At 41.6% G+C, this 20118-nt stretch overlaps 3 protein-coding genes across 3 annotated transcripts in view; 1 reads left to right on the forward strand and 2 right to left on the reverse strand.

Moving 5' to 3' along the window:
- LOC129849614 (multiple epidermal growth factor-like domains protein 6) overlaps positions 1-3808 on the reverse strand; it is a 103916-nt gene extending 100108 nt beyond the window's left edge. Inside the window, exons 1-2 of the mRNA XM_055916435.1 lie at positions 1955-3808; positions 499-633 (exon numbers count right to left, since the gene is read on the reverse strand). Coding sequence (XP_055772410.1) covers positions 499-633; positions 1955-2046 — 227 coding nt within the window. The 5' untranslated portion in view covers positions 2047-3808. The remainder of the gene's footprint in view (positions 1-498; positions 634-1954) is intronic.
- Positions 3809-8945: 5137 nt separating this feature from the next.
- akr7a3 (aldo-keto reductase family 7, member A3 (aflatoxin aldehyde reductase)) lies at positions 8946-13863 on the forward strand. Its single transcript, XM_055916505.1, has 7 exons — positions 8946-9322; positions 9652-9839; positions 9958-10062; positions 10849-10945; positions 12518-12617; positions 12764-12893; positions 13181-13863. Exons 1-7 carry the CDS (start codon positions 8968-8970, stop codon positions 13340-13342), a joined length of 1137 nt encoding a protein of 378 aa, XP_055772480.1. The 5' UTR covers positions 8946-8967; the 3' UTR covers positions 13343-13863.
- A 148-nt stretch (positions 13864-14011) lies between these two features.
- On the reverse strand, positions 14012-16046 carry LOC129849758 (mRNA turnover protein 4 homolog). The gene is made up of 8 exons (XM_055916511.1): positions 15944-16046; positions 15598-15656; positions 15380-15483; positions 15146-15227; positions 14989-15056; positions 14686-14837; positions 14461-14537; positions 14012-14333 (listed from the first exon to the last, which is right to left on the reverse strand). The coding sequence occupies exons 1-8, from the start codon at positions 15969-15971 to the stop codon at positions 14187-14189; spliced, it is 717 nt and encodes a 238-aa protein (XP_055772486.1). The 5' UTR covers positions 15972-16046; the 3' UTR covers positions 14012-14186.
- Positions 16047-20118: the final 4072 nt, after the last annotated feature.

Raw genomic sequence — 20118 nt, forward strand, 5'->3', positions numbered from 1 at the left:
TTAGCTAACCCTCCAGGAGAGCTGTGGCTATACCTTGCACTTAGTGCTATATGAGAGGCCTACGAGACCCTGATTAAAGAACAAAAGAGAGGGAAAAGGATAGGAGACAGAAAAGAGGAGAGAGAGATGTTGACTGAGATTTAGGGGGATGAGGATGAGGCACTCTTAAACAGCTTTGACATGATTTGATTACTGTTAAGACTGAGTCAGCAACAACTGCACAACACAGAATTATCCATAGGCAATACATGCAATATAGAACATAATGACTATCTACAGAATAGCATTCCTAAAGAATTCCTCAGAACAAACATAGGAGACATGAGTATGTGAAAGGCTGACATAGAGATGATGGGTACAGAAGAGAAGGATAGAAAACTAGACAGGTGAATAACTAGTGTTGCTTTCGGGAATGGATGGAGGAATACATGGATAGAAGAATGGATTGATTGATGGATGGATGGATGAAGAGATGGCTGAATGAAAAGTAGGACTCACCTTCTCTCGTATCCCATGCACCAGTTATGTCCTAGGCAGCCTTGCTTCCAGACCTTGACCATGCGTGTGAAGGCCTGCACACACAGCTGCCTTTGGGCAACCAGCGTCACATCCCGCTCCACACACACGTTGGGCCTGAAAGAGGCCAGTGGCAAAAAACATTGAACAAATCAATATTCTGTAATTTTTTTGGTTTACAGTAAGAGGGTGTTATGAAGGATGAATCAGTGAAGATAGATGGACAAGGATTCCATACGGGTTTATACTGTGTTGTGTCGCCTATGCTGTCTGCTAAGACTTAAGGGGAATTATCCATGCATTACTGTTTGACCCCTAAGCAGGGCAGCACAAGACACTGCCTACAGCAAGACATCAAACAAACATTCACTACGACTTTACCTGATACTACAGTATATCAAAACATTGACCAAAGGAGAGCAGAATAACAAGATCATACAAACTGATTTGGACCTCTTGTTATTGAGTATTATAAGCCAGGTGCCACCTGAGTGTCATAGATCCCATCGTACCATATTCCCTGCATTGTAGTCTCTAAGACCATCTCAAGCTGCCATACTATCCCTCTAACATTAAGCAGTGTTTTGGTACCTCTCCAGTAGCAGAAACTGCAGTATGTCTGAGAGAAGTCTCATCATTTACGAGTAGCTCAGTCATTCCATGTCCAAGCTTGTCTCATCTCTGGGATAGTGTGTATGTCTGATAGGTCTGTGATAACCTTCAGTTTGTGATGCTGATACTGTATCTATTTTTCCAAGACTGGCAATGGTCCCTCTGAGAAAATTCCCATTATTTTTAACTATCTGACATTGACATGGCCATTACAACTGAACAGAGACTTATAATGAAGTCAGACTTATCAGAAGCACCTCATCTCGGACTTATCTCACCTGTTACTCTGGAATGCTCTCCATCATATGGAACACTTAGGAGCATCTCAGGAATGCTTCCTGCATCATTAATCCACCCCGAGATCATGTGTAATTATGTAATAACATTACAGTGCATTTTGAGAAAGACAGTAGAGTATTCTTATGAATAGCTCCAGGTGCATCATAGATCCATAAAATACAGCCTTAGAGTTAACAGTGATTGTTGTCTGTGTCGTTTTAACTACAGGTTTATACAAGCCCAGGTATAGAACACATTGTTCTTCTTTCAATGCAAACACCTCTAGAGTAAAACATTGAAACATTAAATGAAATAATTGATAAACAAATATCATATTTCAACTTGTGAAATTTTTAAAATAATCCTATTAACCGGTAGTTTGATATGTCAACAGATATTGGATTCTGTTTATATGTTTTTAAACTCAAATTAATAGCAGTAGCAAGTGACATGACTCTTACCAGAAATGTTTTATCATGTAGGTAGGTTACTGTGACTAAAATATGTATTATCAAGTAAAAATGACAGCTTATAAAAAAATACTTACATGTATGGTTGGAGATTTCCATAGCTGGACACTTCGTAGATCCCATCGATAAGTAAGTATTGAAAAACTATTAAAACGAAGATACAATCCATTTTCAAGTTGTGTTGAATGTATCAATATATATATGCATTAAAGCGCAGAAATGTAGTGGTATTGACACGTTTTAGTGAAAAAAGACAGAATGCAGAAAAAATCCGTAGCCAAATTACTGAAAAAATATTGAAAGTAGGCTTCACTGTTACACTAAAAAAAATCTACCAGAGAGTGAGAAGTGTCAGTACAACACCTAATTCCAAAAGTGATGCAGTCATACATCCCGTACAGAGTGGTGCTTGGAGGTCGTTACTAACTGGTTTACAACATGCAGATGTTGAACGCACATGCGCGCGCAATGGCTTATAAGAGTAAATCGAAGCAGCCTGGTCTCATAGACTAGACGTAACATAGTAAAAGTAAATCTACAACAATCAAATTAGTATGGTTATGTTTGGTATGGTTACATAGTACAGAAGGTTACTTAAAGCTAAAACGAAAGTATGGTATTTGGTCGGGGTGGGTAGGTGGGAGGATATCATCAGGGACAATTTCAGCATTTTAGCTAATTAGCAACTACTTACTACTTTTTTAGCTACTTTGCAACAACTACGAATTTTAGCTAACCCTTCCCCTAGCCTACCTCCTAACACTAACCTAGCTAAACTAGCCTAGCTAGCATTAGCGTTACCCACCTAGCTAACAACAAATTGGAATTCGTAACTTATCATACTTATTGTATTTCGTAACATATCATCAATCAATCAATCAAGTTTCTTTTATATAGCCCTTCGTACATCAGCTAATGTCTCGAAGTGCTGTACAGAGACCCAGCCTAAAACCCCAAACAGCTAGAATGCAGGTGTAGAAGCACGGTGGCTAGGAAAAACTCCCTAGAAAGGCCAAAACCTAGGAAGAAACCTAGAGAGGAACCAGGCTATGAGGGGTGGCCAGTCCTCTTCTGGCTGTGCCGGGTGGAGATTATAACAGAACTATGCCAAGATGTTCAAAAATGTTCATAAGTTACAAGCATGGTCAAATAATAATCATGAATAATATTCAGTTGGCTTTTCATAGCCGATCATTAAGAGTTGAAAAACAACAGGTCTGGGACAGGTGGCGGTTCCATAACCGCAGGCAGAACAGCAGCAAGGCCAGGCGGACTGGGGACAGCAAGGAGCCACCACGCCCGGCAGTCCCGACGTATGGTCCCAGGGCTCAGGTCTTAAATTCACACAGGACATACTAATTGGATTTACATTTACTGTGTTATGTCTACCCCTGAGTCCAGATTGTTTGAAGAGATAATGGATCATTTCAATGGAATGGATTGGGACAATAACAGCAATGTTCGTTTTTTCCCCCCCAAATGTCCTGGTGTTGTAACATGTTGCAAGTTAAAACTGTATTATTTTCTTCAGATGTAGCCTACTCATGTTTTTTTTTGTTTTTTTCACCTTTATTTAACCAGGTAGGTCAGTTGAGAACAAGTTCTCATTTACAACTGCGACCTGGCCAAGATAAAGCAAAGAAGTGTGACAAAAACAACAACACAGTTACACATTGGATAAACAAACGTACAGTCAATAACACAATAGAAAAATCTGTATACAATGTGTGCAAATGAAAGGTAAGGTAATAAATATGCCAATAGTGGCAAAGTAATTACAATTTAGCAATTTACACTGGAGTGATATACAGTGGGGCAAAAAAGTATTTAGTCAGCCACCAATTGTGCATGTTCTCCCACTTAAAAAGATGAGAGAGGCCTGTAATTTTCATCATAGGTACACTTCAACTATGACAGACAAAATGAGGAAAAATAATCCAGAAAATCACATTGTAGGATTTTTAATGAATTTATTTGCAAATTATGGTGGAAAATAAGTATTTGGTCAATAACAAAAGTTTATCTCAATACTTTGTTATATACCCTTTGTTGGCAATGAGGTCAAACGTTTTCTGTAAGTCTTCACAAGGTTTTCACACACTGTTGCTGGTATTTTGGCCCATTCCTCCATGCAGATCTCCTCTAGAGTAGTGATGTTTTGGGTCTGTTGCTGGGCAACACGGACTTTCAACTCCCTCCAAAGATTTTCTATGGGGTTGAGATCTGGATACTGGCTAGGCCACTCCAGGACCTTGAAATGCTTCTTACGAAGCCACTCCTTCGATGCCCGGGCAGTGTGTTTGGGATCATTGTCATGCTGAAAGAACCAGCCACGTTTCATCTTCAATGCCCTTGCTGATGGAGGGAGGTTTTCACTCAAAATCTCACGATACATGGCCCCATTCATTCTTTCCTTTACACGGATCAGTCGTCCTGGTCCCTTTGCAGAAAAACATCCCCAAAGCATGATGTTTCCACCCCCATGCTTCACAGTAGGTATGGTGTTCTTTGGATGCAACTCAGCATTCTTTGTCCTCCAAACACGACGAGTTGAGTTTTTACCAAAAGGTTCTATTTTGGTTTCATCTGACCATATGAAATTCTCCCAATCTTCTTCTGGATCCTCCAAATGCTCTCTAGCAAACTTCAGACGGGCCTGGACATGTACTGGCTTAAGCAGGGGGACACGTCTGGCACTGCAGGATTTGAGTCCCTGGCGGCGTAGTGTGTTACTGATGGTAGGCTTTGTTACTTTGGTCCCAGCTCTCTGCAGGTCATTCACTAGGTCCCCCCGTGTGGTTCTGGGATTTTTGCTCACCGTTCTTGTGATCATTTTGACCCCACGGGGTGAGATCTTGCGTGGAGCCCCAGATCGAGGGAGATTATCAGTGGTCTTGTATGTCTTCCATTTCCTAATAATTGCTCCCACAGTTGATTTCTTCAAACCAAGCTGCTTACCTATTGCAGATTCAGTCTTCCCAGCCTGGTGCAGGTCAAAAATGTTGTTTCTGGTGTCCTTTGACAGCTCTTTGGTCTTGGCCATAGTGGAGTTTGGAGTGTGACTGTTTGAGGTTGTGGACAGGTGTCTTTTATACTGATAACAAGTTCAAACAGGTGTCATTAATACAGGTAACGAGTGGAGGACAGAGGAGCCTCTTAAAGAATAAGTTACAGGTCTGTGAGAGCCAGAAATCTTGCTTGTTTGTAGGTGACCAAATACTTATTTTCCACCATAATTTGCAAATAAATTCATTAAAAATTCTACAATGTGATTTTTCTGGATTTTTCTCATTTTGTCTGTCATAGTTGAAGTGTACCTATGATGAAAATTACAGGCCTCTCTCATCTTTTTAAGTGGGAGAACTTGCACAATTGTTGGCTGACTAAATACTTTTCCCCCCACTGTATGTGCAGATGAGGATGTGCAAGTAGAAATACTGGTGTGCAAAAGAGCAGAAAAACAAAAACAAATATGGGGATGAGGTAGGTTGTTGGTTGGATGGGCTATTTACAGATGGGCTGTGTACAGCTGCAGTGATCGGTAAGCTGCTCTGACAGCTGACACTTAAAGTTAGTGAGGGAGATATAAGTCTCCAACTTCAGTGATTTTTGAAATTCGTTTCCAGTCATTGGCAGCAGAGAACTGGAAGGAAAGGCGGCCAAAGTAGGTGTTGGCTTTGGGGATGACCAGTGAAATATACCTGCTGGAGCGCGTGCTACGGGTGGGTGCTGCTATGGTGACCAGTGAGCTGAGTTAAGGCGGAGCTATACCTAGCAGAGACTTATAGATGACATGGAGCCAGTGGGTTTGGCGACGAATATGTAGCGACGACCAGCCAACGTGAGCATACAGGTCGCAGTGGTGGGTAGTATATGAGGCCTTGGTGACAAAACGGATGACACTGTGATAGACTGCATCCAATTTTTTGAGTAGAGCGTTGGAGGCTAATTTGTAAATGACATCGCCGAAGTCAAGGATCGATAGGATAGTCAGTTTTACGAGGGTAAGTTTGGCAGCATGAGTGAAGGAGGCTTTGTTGCGAAATGGGAAGCCGATAATAGATTTAACTTTGGATTGGAAATGCTTAATGTGAGTCTGGAAGGAGAGTTTACAGTCTAGCCAGACACTTAGGTATTTATAGTTGTCTACATATTCTGAGTCAGAACCGTCCGGAGTAGTGATGCTAGTCGGGCGGCTGGGTGCGGGCAGCGATCAGTTGAAGAGCATGCACTTAGTTTTACTAGCATTTAAAAGCAGTTGGAGGCCAAGGAAGGAGTGTTGTATGGCGTTGAAGCTCGTCTGGAGGTTTGTTAGCACAGTGTCCAAAGAAGGACCAGATGTATGCAGAATGGTGTCGTCTACATAGAGGTGGATCAAAGAATCACCCGCAGCAAGAGCGACATCATTAATATATACCGAGAAAAGAGTCTGCGAGAATTGAATCCTGTGGCACACACATAGAGACTGCCAGAGGTTCGGACAACAGGCCCTCCGATTTGACACACTGAACTCTATCTGAGAAGTAGTTACTGAACCAGGCGAGGCAGTCATTAGAGAAACCAAGGCTGTTGAGTCTGCCGATAATAATACAGTGATTGACAGAGTCGAAAGCCTTGTAAATTGATGTGAATTGATGTCAGGGTCCCTTAGGCTACAATACAATGATGCCTATATTGTATGCCTATATTTGGCAGCAATGGCAGGAGGTAGATCAACAAGTAATTTCACACATACAACATTACACTTCACACACATCTTAATGACATATCAGAACAGAGCAGTTTTCAATTCAGGGGCAATGTGTTATTGGTATCCACTGCTGCCTAATCCTACATAAAGAGGAACCTATAGTTGCAATAGAGCAGCGAGAGAAGGAGAGATATGCCACTTATGTGAGTTATGGAGGAAGACTACGGGTGGTCAAGCTGCACAGGTCAGTGTGCAGGGCAGAGCTGATGCTGCCTGTGGTCAGACGGGTCAAAGTTACTGCTGCTCTCCATCTAATCTAATGACCAAGGGCCCAGAGGGTCAATACCAGCCATGGTCTAATTACCACTGCAATGGGTGAAATGGTTACACACACAGGGACCATGGATTGTTCTGCAATAGTTAGGCCTACACATAATTTGAAGACTTTCTCCTGACATAATTGGCATTTTTGCAGGGACATTTTAATTTGAAATAGCCTACCAAATGAAATATGAAAATAATAAGATTATTAGAACTTACTGTTTTAGTCATTGTGTTTCCATCTGTCTCACTGAGAGCTTGGAGTAAATAAATGTGTATGTGTGGGATTATCCCTCGTCTTGATACGGTGCTCTTATAGGCCGAATAGTTACGTACTGTCTTGTTAGTGCTGACTTCTGTTGACAAGGAAGTGACACAAGGGCACAGAGTACTCCATAGGCATAGGCCATGACTCTGCAAACATGCTGAAGTCCTCACATCAACATCAACATTAGAGGACTATGTGATTTATTTAGTAAACAGCGTAGCCCATTCAAATGACAGGTTTATAAGCTAGGAGAGAAGGCTCATGAGATGAATGTGGGAAAGTATGTGAGGGGTACAAGATGTGTTTCCCTAATAAAGGCGAAGCTGTAACACAGGATAGTTATAGGCCAACTATATTACATATTTATTAAGGGTAGGCCTATAAGTAGTTTATACGCATTTAATTATTAGTTTATAGATAGTATTAAAATCTGTTAAACAGTAACACATTGGCTGAAATTGGTGCTTGTCATGTAACCTTGTTGCCTATGTTATATAAGCTATGTTGGTATTGTAGCAAATTTGGGGTGTAGCCCTGACCGGACTCAAACCCGGGTCCAGCAACTTTCAAACTAACACCTTAACTGTTAAGCCAAGAGGTCCAAACCTCTTGACAAGGTCGCTAGGTGTTGGTTCTTCAGGATCGGTGTCCCGTCCTCGCGACGGTTGAGCTAACGTAGGCTAATGCGATTAGCATGAGGTTGTAAGTGACAAGACAATTTCCCAGTTTTGAACTTGAAAAGTTATTAATAAACCAATTAGGCACATCTGGGCAGTCTTGATACAAAATGGTGAACCGAAATGCAATGGTTCATTGGATCAGTCTAAAAGTTTGCACATACACTGCTGCCATCTAGTGGCAAAAATCGAAATTGTGCCTTGGTTGGAATAATACATTATGGCCTTTCTCTTTGCATTTCAAAGATGACGGTAAAAAAATTTTTTTTATGTTTTTGCATTTCAAAGATGACGGTAAATTTTTTTTTTAAATGTTTGGTTTTTTCTTTGTACTATCTTTTACCAGATCTAATGTGTTATATTCTCCTAAATTCCTTTGACATTTCCACAAACTTCAAAGTGTTTCCTTTCAAATGGTATCAAGAATATGCATATCCTTGCTTTAGGTCCTGAGCAACAGGCAGTTGATTTGTCATTTTAGGCAAAAATAGGAGGAAAAAGGGGCGGATCATTACCCCCTTCCTTCGACAAAGCGTGTCCCCACACTTCTCTATAACAAGTTCCTCACATGTACACTCCTCTCTGAAGGAAGGGGGTAATGTAGCGACCTTAACGCAACACCTAGCAATCTTGTCAAGAGGTTCGGGCCTCCTGACGTAACGGTTAAGGTGCTTTAGCTTGACAGTCACTGGACCCATCCCACTTCTGACACCAATGTAGCGAATTTAAGAGGTAGCCCCGACCGAGACTCGACCCGGATCCAGCGACTGTCCATCACCTTTCGCCAAGAGGTCCGAACCGCTTGACGAGGTCGCTAGGTGTTGGGTTAAGGTCGCTACAGTATTTAGGGGGAAAATCTATTAAAGTCATTGATGGAGTTCTGAATTATACAATCTGTTGTAGTTTGCTGACATCATCTGGTTGAAATGAGAACTGCACTAGGGACCACGCTGTTCCTAGTGTAGGAATTCAAATTATTGATAGAAAGACTCCGAACCTGGAAATCTTTGTCGAACGGAGGTAACTGAACTCTTCATTGTACTTCCTGCTCCAATGGGAACCCGACTGTTTGTGACAGTCGGTTTCCCATTTTACGTACACGAAAGCGTTTTGCAACTTTGACACACTCCCCTAATGTCAGCTTGCCCGTCCTTTGCCCTGTGCTCAGCTGACACCACGCGGTTTATTATGCTTTGGGGAGCAAGAGTAGGCTTGTGTGTATTTCACCAAAGACTCGCTTCAGGATCCAAGTATTTACCGCCGATTGTTTATCATAGTCGCAACATGTCTTCGACCGGATCAACACAATTGAAACGCCCGATTTCACTACTGGGGTCGATGGCGTTTGGGGGGCGTGCTGACTCGGAGACAAGCACAAACATGGTGAAAGCCTACTTGGAGCGCGGCCACAACGATTTGGACACTGCCTTCATGTACACAGACGGACAGGCAGAAACTATCATTGGGGGAATGAATCTACCCAAAACGGGTAACGAACACAGCTTTAATAGCCTACTGTCTAGTATACTAACATTGAAAACAAAAGTAACAATATAATCTGAGTATGCTATGTTGTACCACTGCCGCAAGTGTTTTTATTTCACCAGATTTCATACATACTAGTAGTAACAGTAACTGTAGTTACATCGGTGAGTGCATTAACAGTTAAATCATACTGGTGCATAAAGTGTGCCCAGATAACAAACTGCGATGTTACAAACCACTGCTACATTACCAGTATGACTTCTTACGTTCTTATGTTCTATGACCCGATTGGATCTTATCAGCCATGTTTGTGTTTATTGCCTGTATCTACAGTGAGCATTGCCACCAAGGCCAACCCATGGGAAGGAAAGACCCTGAAACCAGAGAGTGTGCGTTCCCAGCTGGACACCTCTCTGAAGAGACTGCGTACACAGTGTGTGGACCTCTTCTACCTCCATGCTCCAGACCATCAGAACCCCATCCAGGACACACTGCAGGCCTGCCATGAGCTCTACAAAGAGGTACCGATCCGGAGGGCAACTCTCCTCACACCCACCCCGTAATACAGGCACCTAAAGCATATTTCACACCACCTGGCACTTTTGTAGACATCTAATTTATTGCTATGTTGTTTTTCAGGGGAAATTTAAGGAGCTTGGCTTATCAAACTATGCTGCATGGGAAGTGGCTGAAATCTTTACCATCTGCCGACACAACAACTGGATTCTTCCCACTGTTTATCAGGTAACACACACGGGAAGTCTGCATCTGTCACATACCACACTGCCTTCATTCAAAATACATCATATTATTAAATAGTAACTAACTTCTGAATGCTGTTTATCCTTTTCTTTTTTGACACCACACTCCAAAAAGCAAGTTTTGTCTAATCATGATTATTGTCCAGTCGTGTGCTCCAGTGCTGCAAGGAAATACCTAGTTAAGCTGCAGCTAGCTCAGAACAGAGTGGCACATCTTGCTCGTCATTGTAATCAGAGGGATGATATAAATACTATGCATACCAGTCTCTCTTGGCTAAGAGTTGAGGAGACTGACAGCATCACTTTTTTATAAGAAACATTGTGTTGAAAATTCCAAATTGTTTGCAGTCAACTTACACACAGCTCTGACAAACACACTTACCCCACCAGACATGCCACCAGGGGTCTTTTCACAGTCCCCAAATCCAGAACAAATTCAAGAAAGCGTAGTATTGTAGAGCCATTATTGCATGGAACTCCGTTCCACCTCATATTGCTCAAATAAACAGCACACCTGGTTTCAAAACACAGATAAAGCAACACCTCACGGCACAATGCCTCTCCCCTATTTGACCTAGATAGTTTGTGTATGTATTGATATGTAGGCTAGTTGTACCTTAAAAAAAGTATTCTATCCTTGAGCTGTTCTTGTCTATTAATGTTCTGTATTATGTCATGTTTTGTGTGGACCCCAGGAAGAGTAGCTGCTGATTTTGCAACAGCTAATGGGGATCCTAATAAAATACCAAATAACTGTGCCTTTCTGTAGGGAATGTACAATGCCACCACACGACAGGTGGAGACAGAACTGCTACCATGTCTGAGATACTACAGCATCAGATTCTATGCATACAACCCTCTAGCAGGTACTGTGCATCTAAACTCGGCAAAAAAAGAAACGTCCCCTTTTCAGGAACCTGTTTTTCAGAGATAAGTCGTAAAAATCCAAATAACTTTACAGATCTTCATTGTAAAGGGTTTAAACACTGTTTCCCATGCTTGTTCTATGAACCATAATTAATGAACATGCACCTGTGGAACGGTCGTTAAGACACTAACAGCTTACAGACGGTAGGCAATTAAGGTCACAGTTATGAAAACTCAGAACACTAAAGAGGCCTTTCTACTGACTCTGAAAAACACCAAAAGAAAGATGCCCAGGGTCCCTGCGTGAACGTGCCTTAGGCATGCTGCAAGGAGGCATGAGGACTGTAGATGTGGCCAGGGCAATAAATTGCAATGTTCATACTGTTAGACGCCTAAGACAGAGCTACAGGGAGACAGGACGGACAGCTGATCGTCGTCGCAGTGGCAGACCACGTATAACAACACCTGCACAGGATCGGTACATCCGAACATCACATCTGCGGGACAGGTACAGGATGGCAACAACTGCCCGAGTTACACCAGGAACTCACATTCCCTCCATCGGTGCTCAGACTGTCCACAATAAGCTGAACTGAGGGCTTGTAGACCTGTTGTAAGGCAGTTCCTCACCAGACATCACCGGCAACACCGTCGCCTATGGGCACCAACCCACCGTTGCTGGACCAGACAGGACTGGCAAAAAGTGCTCTTCACTGACGAGTCATGGTTTTGTCTCACCAGGGGTAATGGTCGGATTTGCATTTATCGATGAAGGAATGAGCGTTACACCGAGGCCTATACTCTTGAGCGGGATCGATTTGGCGGTGGAGGGTCCATCATGGTTTGGGGTGGTGTGTCACAGCATCATCGGACTGAGCTTGTCATTGCAGGCAATCTCAACGCTGTGCATTACAGGGAAGACATCCTCCTCCCTCATGTGGTACCCTTCCTGCAGGCTCATCCTGACATGACCCTCCAGCATGACAATGCCACCAGCCATACTGCTCGTTCTCTTTGTGATTTCCTGCAAGACAGGAATGTCAGTGTTCTGCCATGGCCAGCGAAGAGCCCGGATCTCAATCCTATCGAGCACATCTGGGACCTGTTGGATTGGGTGAGGGATAGGGTGAGGGCTAGGGCCCTTCCCCCCAGAAATGTCAGGGAACTTGCAGGTGCCTTGGTGGAAGAGTGGGGTAACATCTCACAGCAAGAACTGGCAAATCTGGTGCAGTCCATGAAATGCACAGCAGCACTTAATGTAGCTAGTGGCCACACCAGATACTGTTACTTTTGACACCCCCTCTAACAGAAATGGAATAATGTGTCCCTGAACAGTCACATGTCTGTGGAACTTGTTCAGTTTATGTCTCAGTTGTTGAATCTTATGTTCATACAAATATTTACACATGTTAAGTTTGCTGAAAATAAATGCAGTTGACAGTGTGAGGATGTTTCTTTTTTTGCTGAGTTTATAACACCTCTAAAATGGCAAGATATTGAGGATCATAAAAAATCTCAATGTCTAGTGTGAGAACTTGGTTTAACATCACTCTGTTCTTCTGTGCAACCAGGGGGCCTTCTCACAGGGAAGTACCATTATCAGGATAAAGAAGGTTCTCAGCCTTCAGGACGTTTCTTTGGTAACAACTGGGCTGGTGCTTACAGAGACAGGTGAGAACAGAATAAAATATTATTATTAATAATAAACTAGTATGGTCACAGTAGTTACTCACAATAAAAACATGATTTGTCCAGATTACCTTTACACTAGATACAATTAAACATTACATTTGGATGATTTATGTGTTGTGTGTCAGGTACTGGAAGGAGAGCCACTTCCAGGCAATAGACCTTGTTCAGAATGCCATGGAGACAGCGTATGGCTCAAACAAACCCTCCATGACATCTGCTGCTCTACGCTGGATGTACCACCACTCCCACCTCAAGGTAACCGCCCACATTCAATAATGAACAGGGACAACTCACTATCAGCTAGGTCACTTTGGCTGCATTTACATAGGCAGCCTAATTCAGACCTTTTTCCAGTAATTGGGCAAAATATCAGAATTGGGCTGCCTGTAAAAACAGTCAATGATTACAAATCAAATTTCTTTGAGTGAAATGTTTCTTTTCACAATGTAATGTCAGCAGTGCTATTTAAACAATCTTCATAAGTGTATGTAGTGTTAATTGTTGGGTCCTCTTGTACCCGGGCTTTGTCTCCACTGTTCCAGGGTGATTTGGGAGATGGTGTAATCATTGGGATGTCCAGTATGGATCAGCTAGAGCAAAACCTTTCTGCCTCTGAGGAAGGGCCTCTGGATGAGCGTGTGGTGGAGGCATTCAAACATGCCTGGGACCTGGTGGCCCACGAGTGCCCCAATTACTTCCGCTAGATGGCTCCTCAACAACCCTGGCTAGTCTAGAGCCCACATCTGATCGACTATGTCCACCGACTGTTGCCTTTTTACCAAATGTGCCGCATACAGTTAGCTAATTAACATGTACAGTGAGATGTAGGTTTTATAAATAGGTCAGTTTGGTTATCAGATCGATGCTTTAGCAAAATTACAAAAAAAGTGCAATTATGATTTTGGTCCTATTTTTTTTTTTTTTTACCTTTATTTAACTAGGCAAGTCAGTTAAGAACAAATTCTTATTTTCAATGACGGCCTAGGAACAGTGGGTTAACTGCCTGTTCAGGGGCAGAACGACAGATTTGTACCTTGTCAGCTCGGGGATTTGAACTTGCAACCTTCCGGTTACTAGTCCAACGCTCTAACCACTAGGCTACCCTGCCGCCCCAATTATTATATCACTTCATGTAAATTCAATGAATCGATCGAGGGTAGTTGTGTTTTCAGGAAACTTTTTCTGGTGGCTGTCTTGGCTTTAATAAACTGGGGAGCAATTGGGACAGTATTTTCTTCCTTAATGATATATCTGCCATGGCCAAAGCATTTGATGAACGTTGTGGGTCACGATTTTACAGCCTAGCTTAAAGATATACTTCGCATTAACAATTCCAACTTTCTTTTGATGTTTTATAGGACAACCCAGCATACTGTAGGTTGGTACTGTTGTATTTGAGTGGACCAATAAAAATGTATAAAGCACAAAATGTATATACAATTCCATGGGTAACATTGCAATTAGGAAACACTTTAAAGTAGTTTGTTTTGACGTCACCTAAAAAAAAGGCACAGTATTAAAAACATTAAGTCTGAGAAGTCCATTGCTCTATCCAGAACCATTCCCTTCTTCCTCTTTGTCATCGTTATCCTGCATGGCCTCTTCCTCAGATAGCTTCTCAAAGTCGCTCGTTTCAGAGTTCCACATGCACTGGATCTGCACTCTGAATTCAGCCATCTCAATCCCAAAGAGTTTCTATGTTATGGAAAATAAGTTAATTTGATTAGATAAGCCATTTATAGGACCATCTAGCAACTGGACTTGCAAAATGTCTCATAGGCCTATCAGAAGGTGTAGCCTGGGGGAACACTTTAGAACTCACCAGAATACGGGCCTGTTCAGGGGTTAGTGTGTCTCCCTCTTTGCACACTTCATGGTCTTTCAGTAGCGTCACCACTCCTACGACAAAACAATGGGGTATAAGCCAACAATTGCAACATGTATTCCTTCTTTGGAATGAATCAAAAGATCAGAAGTTTGTATCAGAAGCATCCTATCATTACAGACTTAGGAAAGCGTTCTCTGAACATCAGAGACATGTTCTCACCTTTCTTGAGTGCTGTGGGGAGACCCAACTGTCTTAGCTGTGGCTCCATGGAGTGAGGGAACTGTTCCAGGGGTCCTTCATCAAGTGTTATGGCCATCCCTGCCTTGTTTCCTGATCGTGCAAAATCGATCTCTTTGAACTGGCTGAAATACCTGAAGAACATTTATCAAGAGAAAAACTTATATGAAACTACCACAGAGGACAAGGAATCAGCCGCAGCACTGGATCGTCACAAAAAAGGACTCAAGCTAATGATTGTACATTTTTAATGGAAATATTGAATCAAAATATTGATCTACTTACTCTTGTACCTCTTCTTTGGTTTTATTTGTGAATAACACACCCACTTCTCCTCTCAGAAACCTGCTGACCTACAAAATAAGCAGGCCGACATTAATTGAACCCCTTGCAAAGTGTCATTGTGCAATTTGACCCTCACTTTATCACAGATTTGACATACCTTGTGCAAATTGTCTTTGTACTCGCTTGTTGATCCTTTACCTATAGCGATCATCATCACTTTGTTTTTGCCAAAAAAGAATCTGTGAAAGTGAAGAAAAACCTTAGTCAAACTGGCTAGTCAGCTACATGTATTTATGCACATAACACGTAGGTGTCTGACTATTTGATTTGTCTTAATAATGAGAACCAGACTGCATAGACTAGTGTGTTGAGTGTTCATGTGTGTTCTTACCGACTGTGTTTCCAGGCTGTCCTGATGTCTTTCAATTTGTTGTTCCTCATGTTTGCCACAGAGAAGATGAACAGGTGCTTATACATATCCACACATTTCCGCAACTATAAGTTCACGGACATACAGATACAGACTATTAGTCAAAGAGTTTTAGCTGGATATCATTGTCAGACAGGAAACAACTAGCTAACTAGGATTGAATGGTCAGAAATAGTTACCTCTTCTATTAAGTTCTGTTTTGTTTCCAGACCCTTCTTGGCTGTTTTTGTTAGTGAAACTGAGAAGTGAAAAAGGCACACAATAAGGGTTAATACCTACAGGACAACAAAAAATGTTCAGCAATAGCTATATTTGCAAACATAACCTGCTTGCTAGCTAGCGATTAGCTTATGGGGCTAGCTACAGTATGTAGTTAGCTTGCTAGCGGCCTCCTCTTTCACCTCTTGATGCAATACATCCCCTGCAAATGCTATAGTAGTGAACTGCTATCTCAAGTAATGCATTCAGCCAAACTATACTTAATATACTCTTCATCTACTGGATGAATCTGACATAAAAACCTACTTTTCTTGTCCCTCTTTGACTTTGGCATGGTTCTCGCGTTGTAGAACAAGACCTAGTGAGGAAAAGGACTCCACGTGTTTCTGTCTACTGAATATAGCTGTCCAAAATATGCCTGACAATAATTCACTATTCACTTGCATTTTCTGAGCTAATTTTCTGTCGCATCATTGAATTTAAATGAGATATTGAGTTTGATAATAGGAATACATTATTTAATCATCTGGATTAAACGTGTAGAAAAATGTGCTTTACAGACATATCTCCTTTCCCCCCAGCAGATGGAACCCTGCAAACATAAGAGGGCACAAATAAGTGTATTAACAAGGCAATCTTAATAAAGCCATTAGAACTTAGTATTGTGTGACAGAAATACTGATTTCCTTCTTTATTCTATGGAGTTTTCTGTTGAGTGTCAATAATGTAGCTACATCTTTGCATAATTCATGTTTTGCAATGACAGCAAAATTGACAGCAGTGTCCCTTGAGTGAGATGTCTGTGGCATGTGCATCTCTGAAATGTGATTCAATGTAGGATAGTTAATCAATGTGTACTGCTTTAACAAACAAATGGATACCGTGAATAGAACCATCTATGTGCGTGTTGCCTGCTGGCTTTGTGTAATAATTCTCTATGCCAGATGAGTTTATGTGTTATGTTATCTGTGAACCTGAAGTGAGAAATGCAGTAGCAAGAGGTGAAATCCCACATAGACAAATTACAGCCATATCCACAAAGCGTCTCAGGGTAGGAGTGCTGATCCAGGTCAGGACCAGTTTTTCACTTTTAGATTATAAGGAATATGAATATATGGACAGATCCTATATTACACCTAAGTGCAAATGTTGTTCATTTACTACAGCTCAGAATGCAACAGCACAGTCCCCTCCAAGCTTATCACCAAGCTCAGGACTGGAACTGAACACCTCCCTCTGCAATTGCATCTCGGACATCCTGACGGGCCGCCCCCAGTTGGTGAGGGTAGGCAACAACACATCCGCCATGCTGACCTCAACACAGGGGCCCCTCATGGGAGCGTGCTTAGTCCCCTCCTGTTCTCCCTGTTCACCGCTCACGACTCCAACACAATCATTAAGTTTGCTCATGACATGATGGTGATAGGCCTGATCACCGGCGACGATGACACAGTCTATAGGTCAAGGGGTCAGTGACCTGGTAGTGTGGTGCCAGGACAACAACCTCACCCTTAACGTCAGCAAGACAAAGAAGCTGATCGTGGACTACAGAGAGCCGAGCAAAGCCCCATCCACATTGATGGGCTGTGTGACTCATCACATACGCTGCTGCTACTTTTTATTATCTACTGTATCCTGTTGCCTAGTCATTTTACCCCTTACTATATGCACATATCTACCTCAATTATCTCATAGCCCTGCACATCGACTCTGTACTGGGACTCTGTGTATATACCCAAGTTATCGTTACTCATTGTGTATTTATTCCTTGTGTTATTATCTTTCTATTTTTCTCTCTGTGTAACAGTATAACTTTAAACCGTCCCCTCGCCCCGACACGGGCGCGAACCAGGGACCCTCTGCACACATCAACAACGGTCGCCCACGAAGCATCGTTACCCATCGCTCCACAAAGGCCGCGGCCCCTGCAGAGCAAGGGGCAACACTACATCTAGGTTTCAGAGCAAGTGACGTAACTGATTGAAACGCTACTAGCGCGTACCCGCTAACTAGCTAGCCATCTCACATCCGTTACATCTGCATTGTTGGGAAGCATATCACTGTTAGTCTACACTTGTTGGCTACGAAGCATGTGGCAAATGGCAAATAAAAATAGATTTGATAATGTATTAGCATTTGTGGTACAAATCACATTCAAGTCATGGGACCGATATTCTAATTTTTTGTGTATCATGTCAAAATCATCTGAAAGTATCTAAATTGATTGTGAAGATCAAAAACGCCACTTATAGATGTTTTGAGCATAATGTGCAAAAAATGTTGCTCTCAGTCCCATGATTTGAATGGGATTTTTGCCACAAATGCTAAAACATTAGCATGTGGAGACAGTGCCAGCATGGATTGCTGTCATACCTTGTGCATAGACTGCTTTAAAGGGTAAGGAAACCAATTAGTAATTTTGTAATTTGAGTGAACTATCCCTTAATTTTTTTTACTTTTATGTCTTATAATAACTTTTTACTGCTTGAGTAGGCTACCAGTCCAGACAAAAGATTAAATGTTTTTAGAAGATCCGGATGTCAGCTTTCTGTTTTACTCAGATTATTCAATATTCAGTTGTAATCATCATTATGCTGTGAAAAGATGAATAAAGGCTGCTGTCTTTGTCTCACACATATATTTGGCAGACTTTGACCCTCTATAGATGGGAATCATGTTCAAGGGAAGCTTTAAAATATCACAATGCATTCCCTCTCCGTCATATATTGTTCTTTCACACAGGCCTAGTGGGAAATAGTATATGATGGGTGTAGTAGTTATAGATTCCCTCTATATAAAAATAAATGTCAAATCAAAATCAAATCAAATGTTATTTGTCACGCTTCATAAAACAACAGGTGTACACTAACAGTGAAATGCTTACGAGTCCTTTTGCAACAATGCAGAGTTAAAGATAACAAAAAGAAAAGATAACAAAGATAACAAATATAAAATATAAATAGTGGCACTAGGAAGAAATCCACAGTGAATAACAATAACGAGTAAGAATAAAATGGTTATATACAGGGAGTACTACAGTAGTACCGAGTCGATATGCAGGGGTACAAGGTAATTGAGGTAGCTATGTGCATATAGCTAGGGGTAAAGTGACTAGGCAACAGTTTTATTTTTATACCTTTATTTAATTGGCAAGTCAGTTAAGAACAAATTCTTATTTTCAATGATGGCCTAGGAACAGTGGGTTAACTGCCTTGTTCAGGGGCAGAATAACTGATTTTTACCTTGTCAGCTCGGGGATTCAATCTTGCTACCTTTCGGTTACTAGTCCAACGCTCTAACCACTAGTCTACCTGCCGCCCATAACAGTATACAGTATAGATGATAAACAGCTGTAGCAGCAGCATGTGGAGCAGTAGCAGCAAATGTGGTGAGTGTGAAAGTGTGTGTGTGAGTGTGTGTGTCTGTATATCCAAGACCTGGCATTTGGGGTGTAGTGAGATACCCAATGGGCTTGACGGTTCTCTTCTCATCACTCATCTTGAAAAAACATATACCAAAAACTTGGAAATCAATCAATCTGCCATCACTAACACAAACGATAAATTCAATTATTTACTATTTAAAAGGAAATAGGATGGGCAACCGAGAAAAACAAATTGGTACAATTTAAGGCCTTTTGGTCCACTAAAATGGCAACTGCAAGGCAAAAATAAAAATGTTGTAAACTCTAAACGGTTCACCCGATATGGATGAAAATAGCATCAAATTAAAGCTCTTTAACCTCATAATCATTGTACCACTTCAAATCCAAAGTGCGGGAGTACAGAGCCAAAACAACAACAAAAATGGTCACTGTATTTAGCAGAAATATGAGGGAAAATACAGTTCCCCAAAATTGAATGATGGACAAATTATCCCTAGAATTAGACTAGGCTAGCTTGAACAAAAATGCAGCTTGTCTAATTCTAGGGATAATTTATCCATCATTAAATTTTGGGGAACTGTATTTTCCCTCATATTTCTGCATTTTGGGCTTCAGAGCTCCCAGTCAACCTCTGCACAAAACACAAATTGTTCAACCTTAAAATAAAGCAAAACAATATCACCTTAAAAAAAAGATGACAGCGTGATAGATGGCCATCAAATTATCAAAGCCATAAAGTTTGGTGTATTTGAGAGCACCAGCTGTTCCGGATGACTGTGTGATCTCGCTTTCCATAGACAATGTGAGTAAGACCTTTAATTAAACAGGTTAATATTCGCAGACCGAATACCAGGACTCTAATATTTGAACAAAAACTTTTGTTCAAGGTAGCCTAGTCTAATTCTATGGTTAATTGTTGTTCAAGGTAGCCTCGTCTAATTCTTGGGATAATTTGTCCATCATAAAATTTGGGGGAACTGTATTTTCCCTCATTTTCTGGACTTTGGGCTTTATTAATTATTTTTGTACTGTGAGCGCGTGAGTTTGTTTTTGCTCGTGAGGGGGCGTAACAGAGAATGGGAGGGGCGATGCATAC

The sequence above is a fragment of the Salvelinus fontinalis genome, chromosome 3, assembly GCF_029448725.1.
Source record: "Salvelinus fontinalis isolate EN_2023a chromosome 3, ASM2944872v1, whole genome shotgun sequence".
Taxonomy (NCBI): Eukaryota; Metazoa; Chordata; class Actinopteri; order Salmoniformes; family Salmonidae; genus Salvelinus; species Salvelinus fontinalis.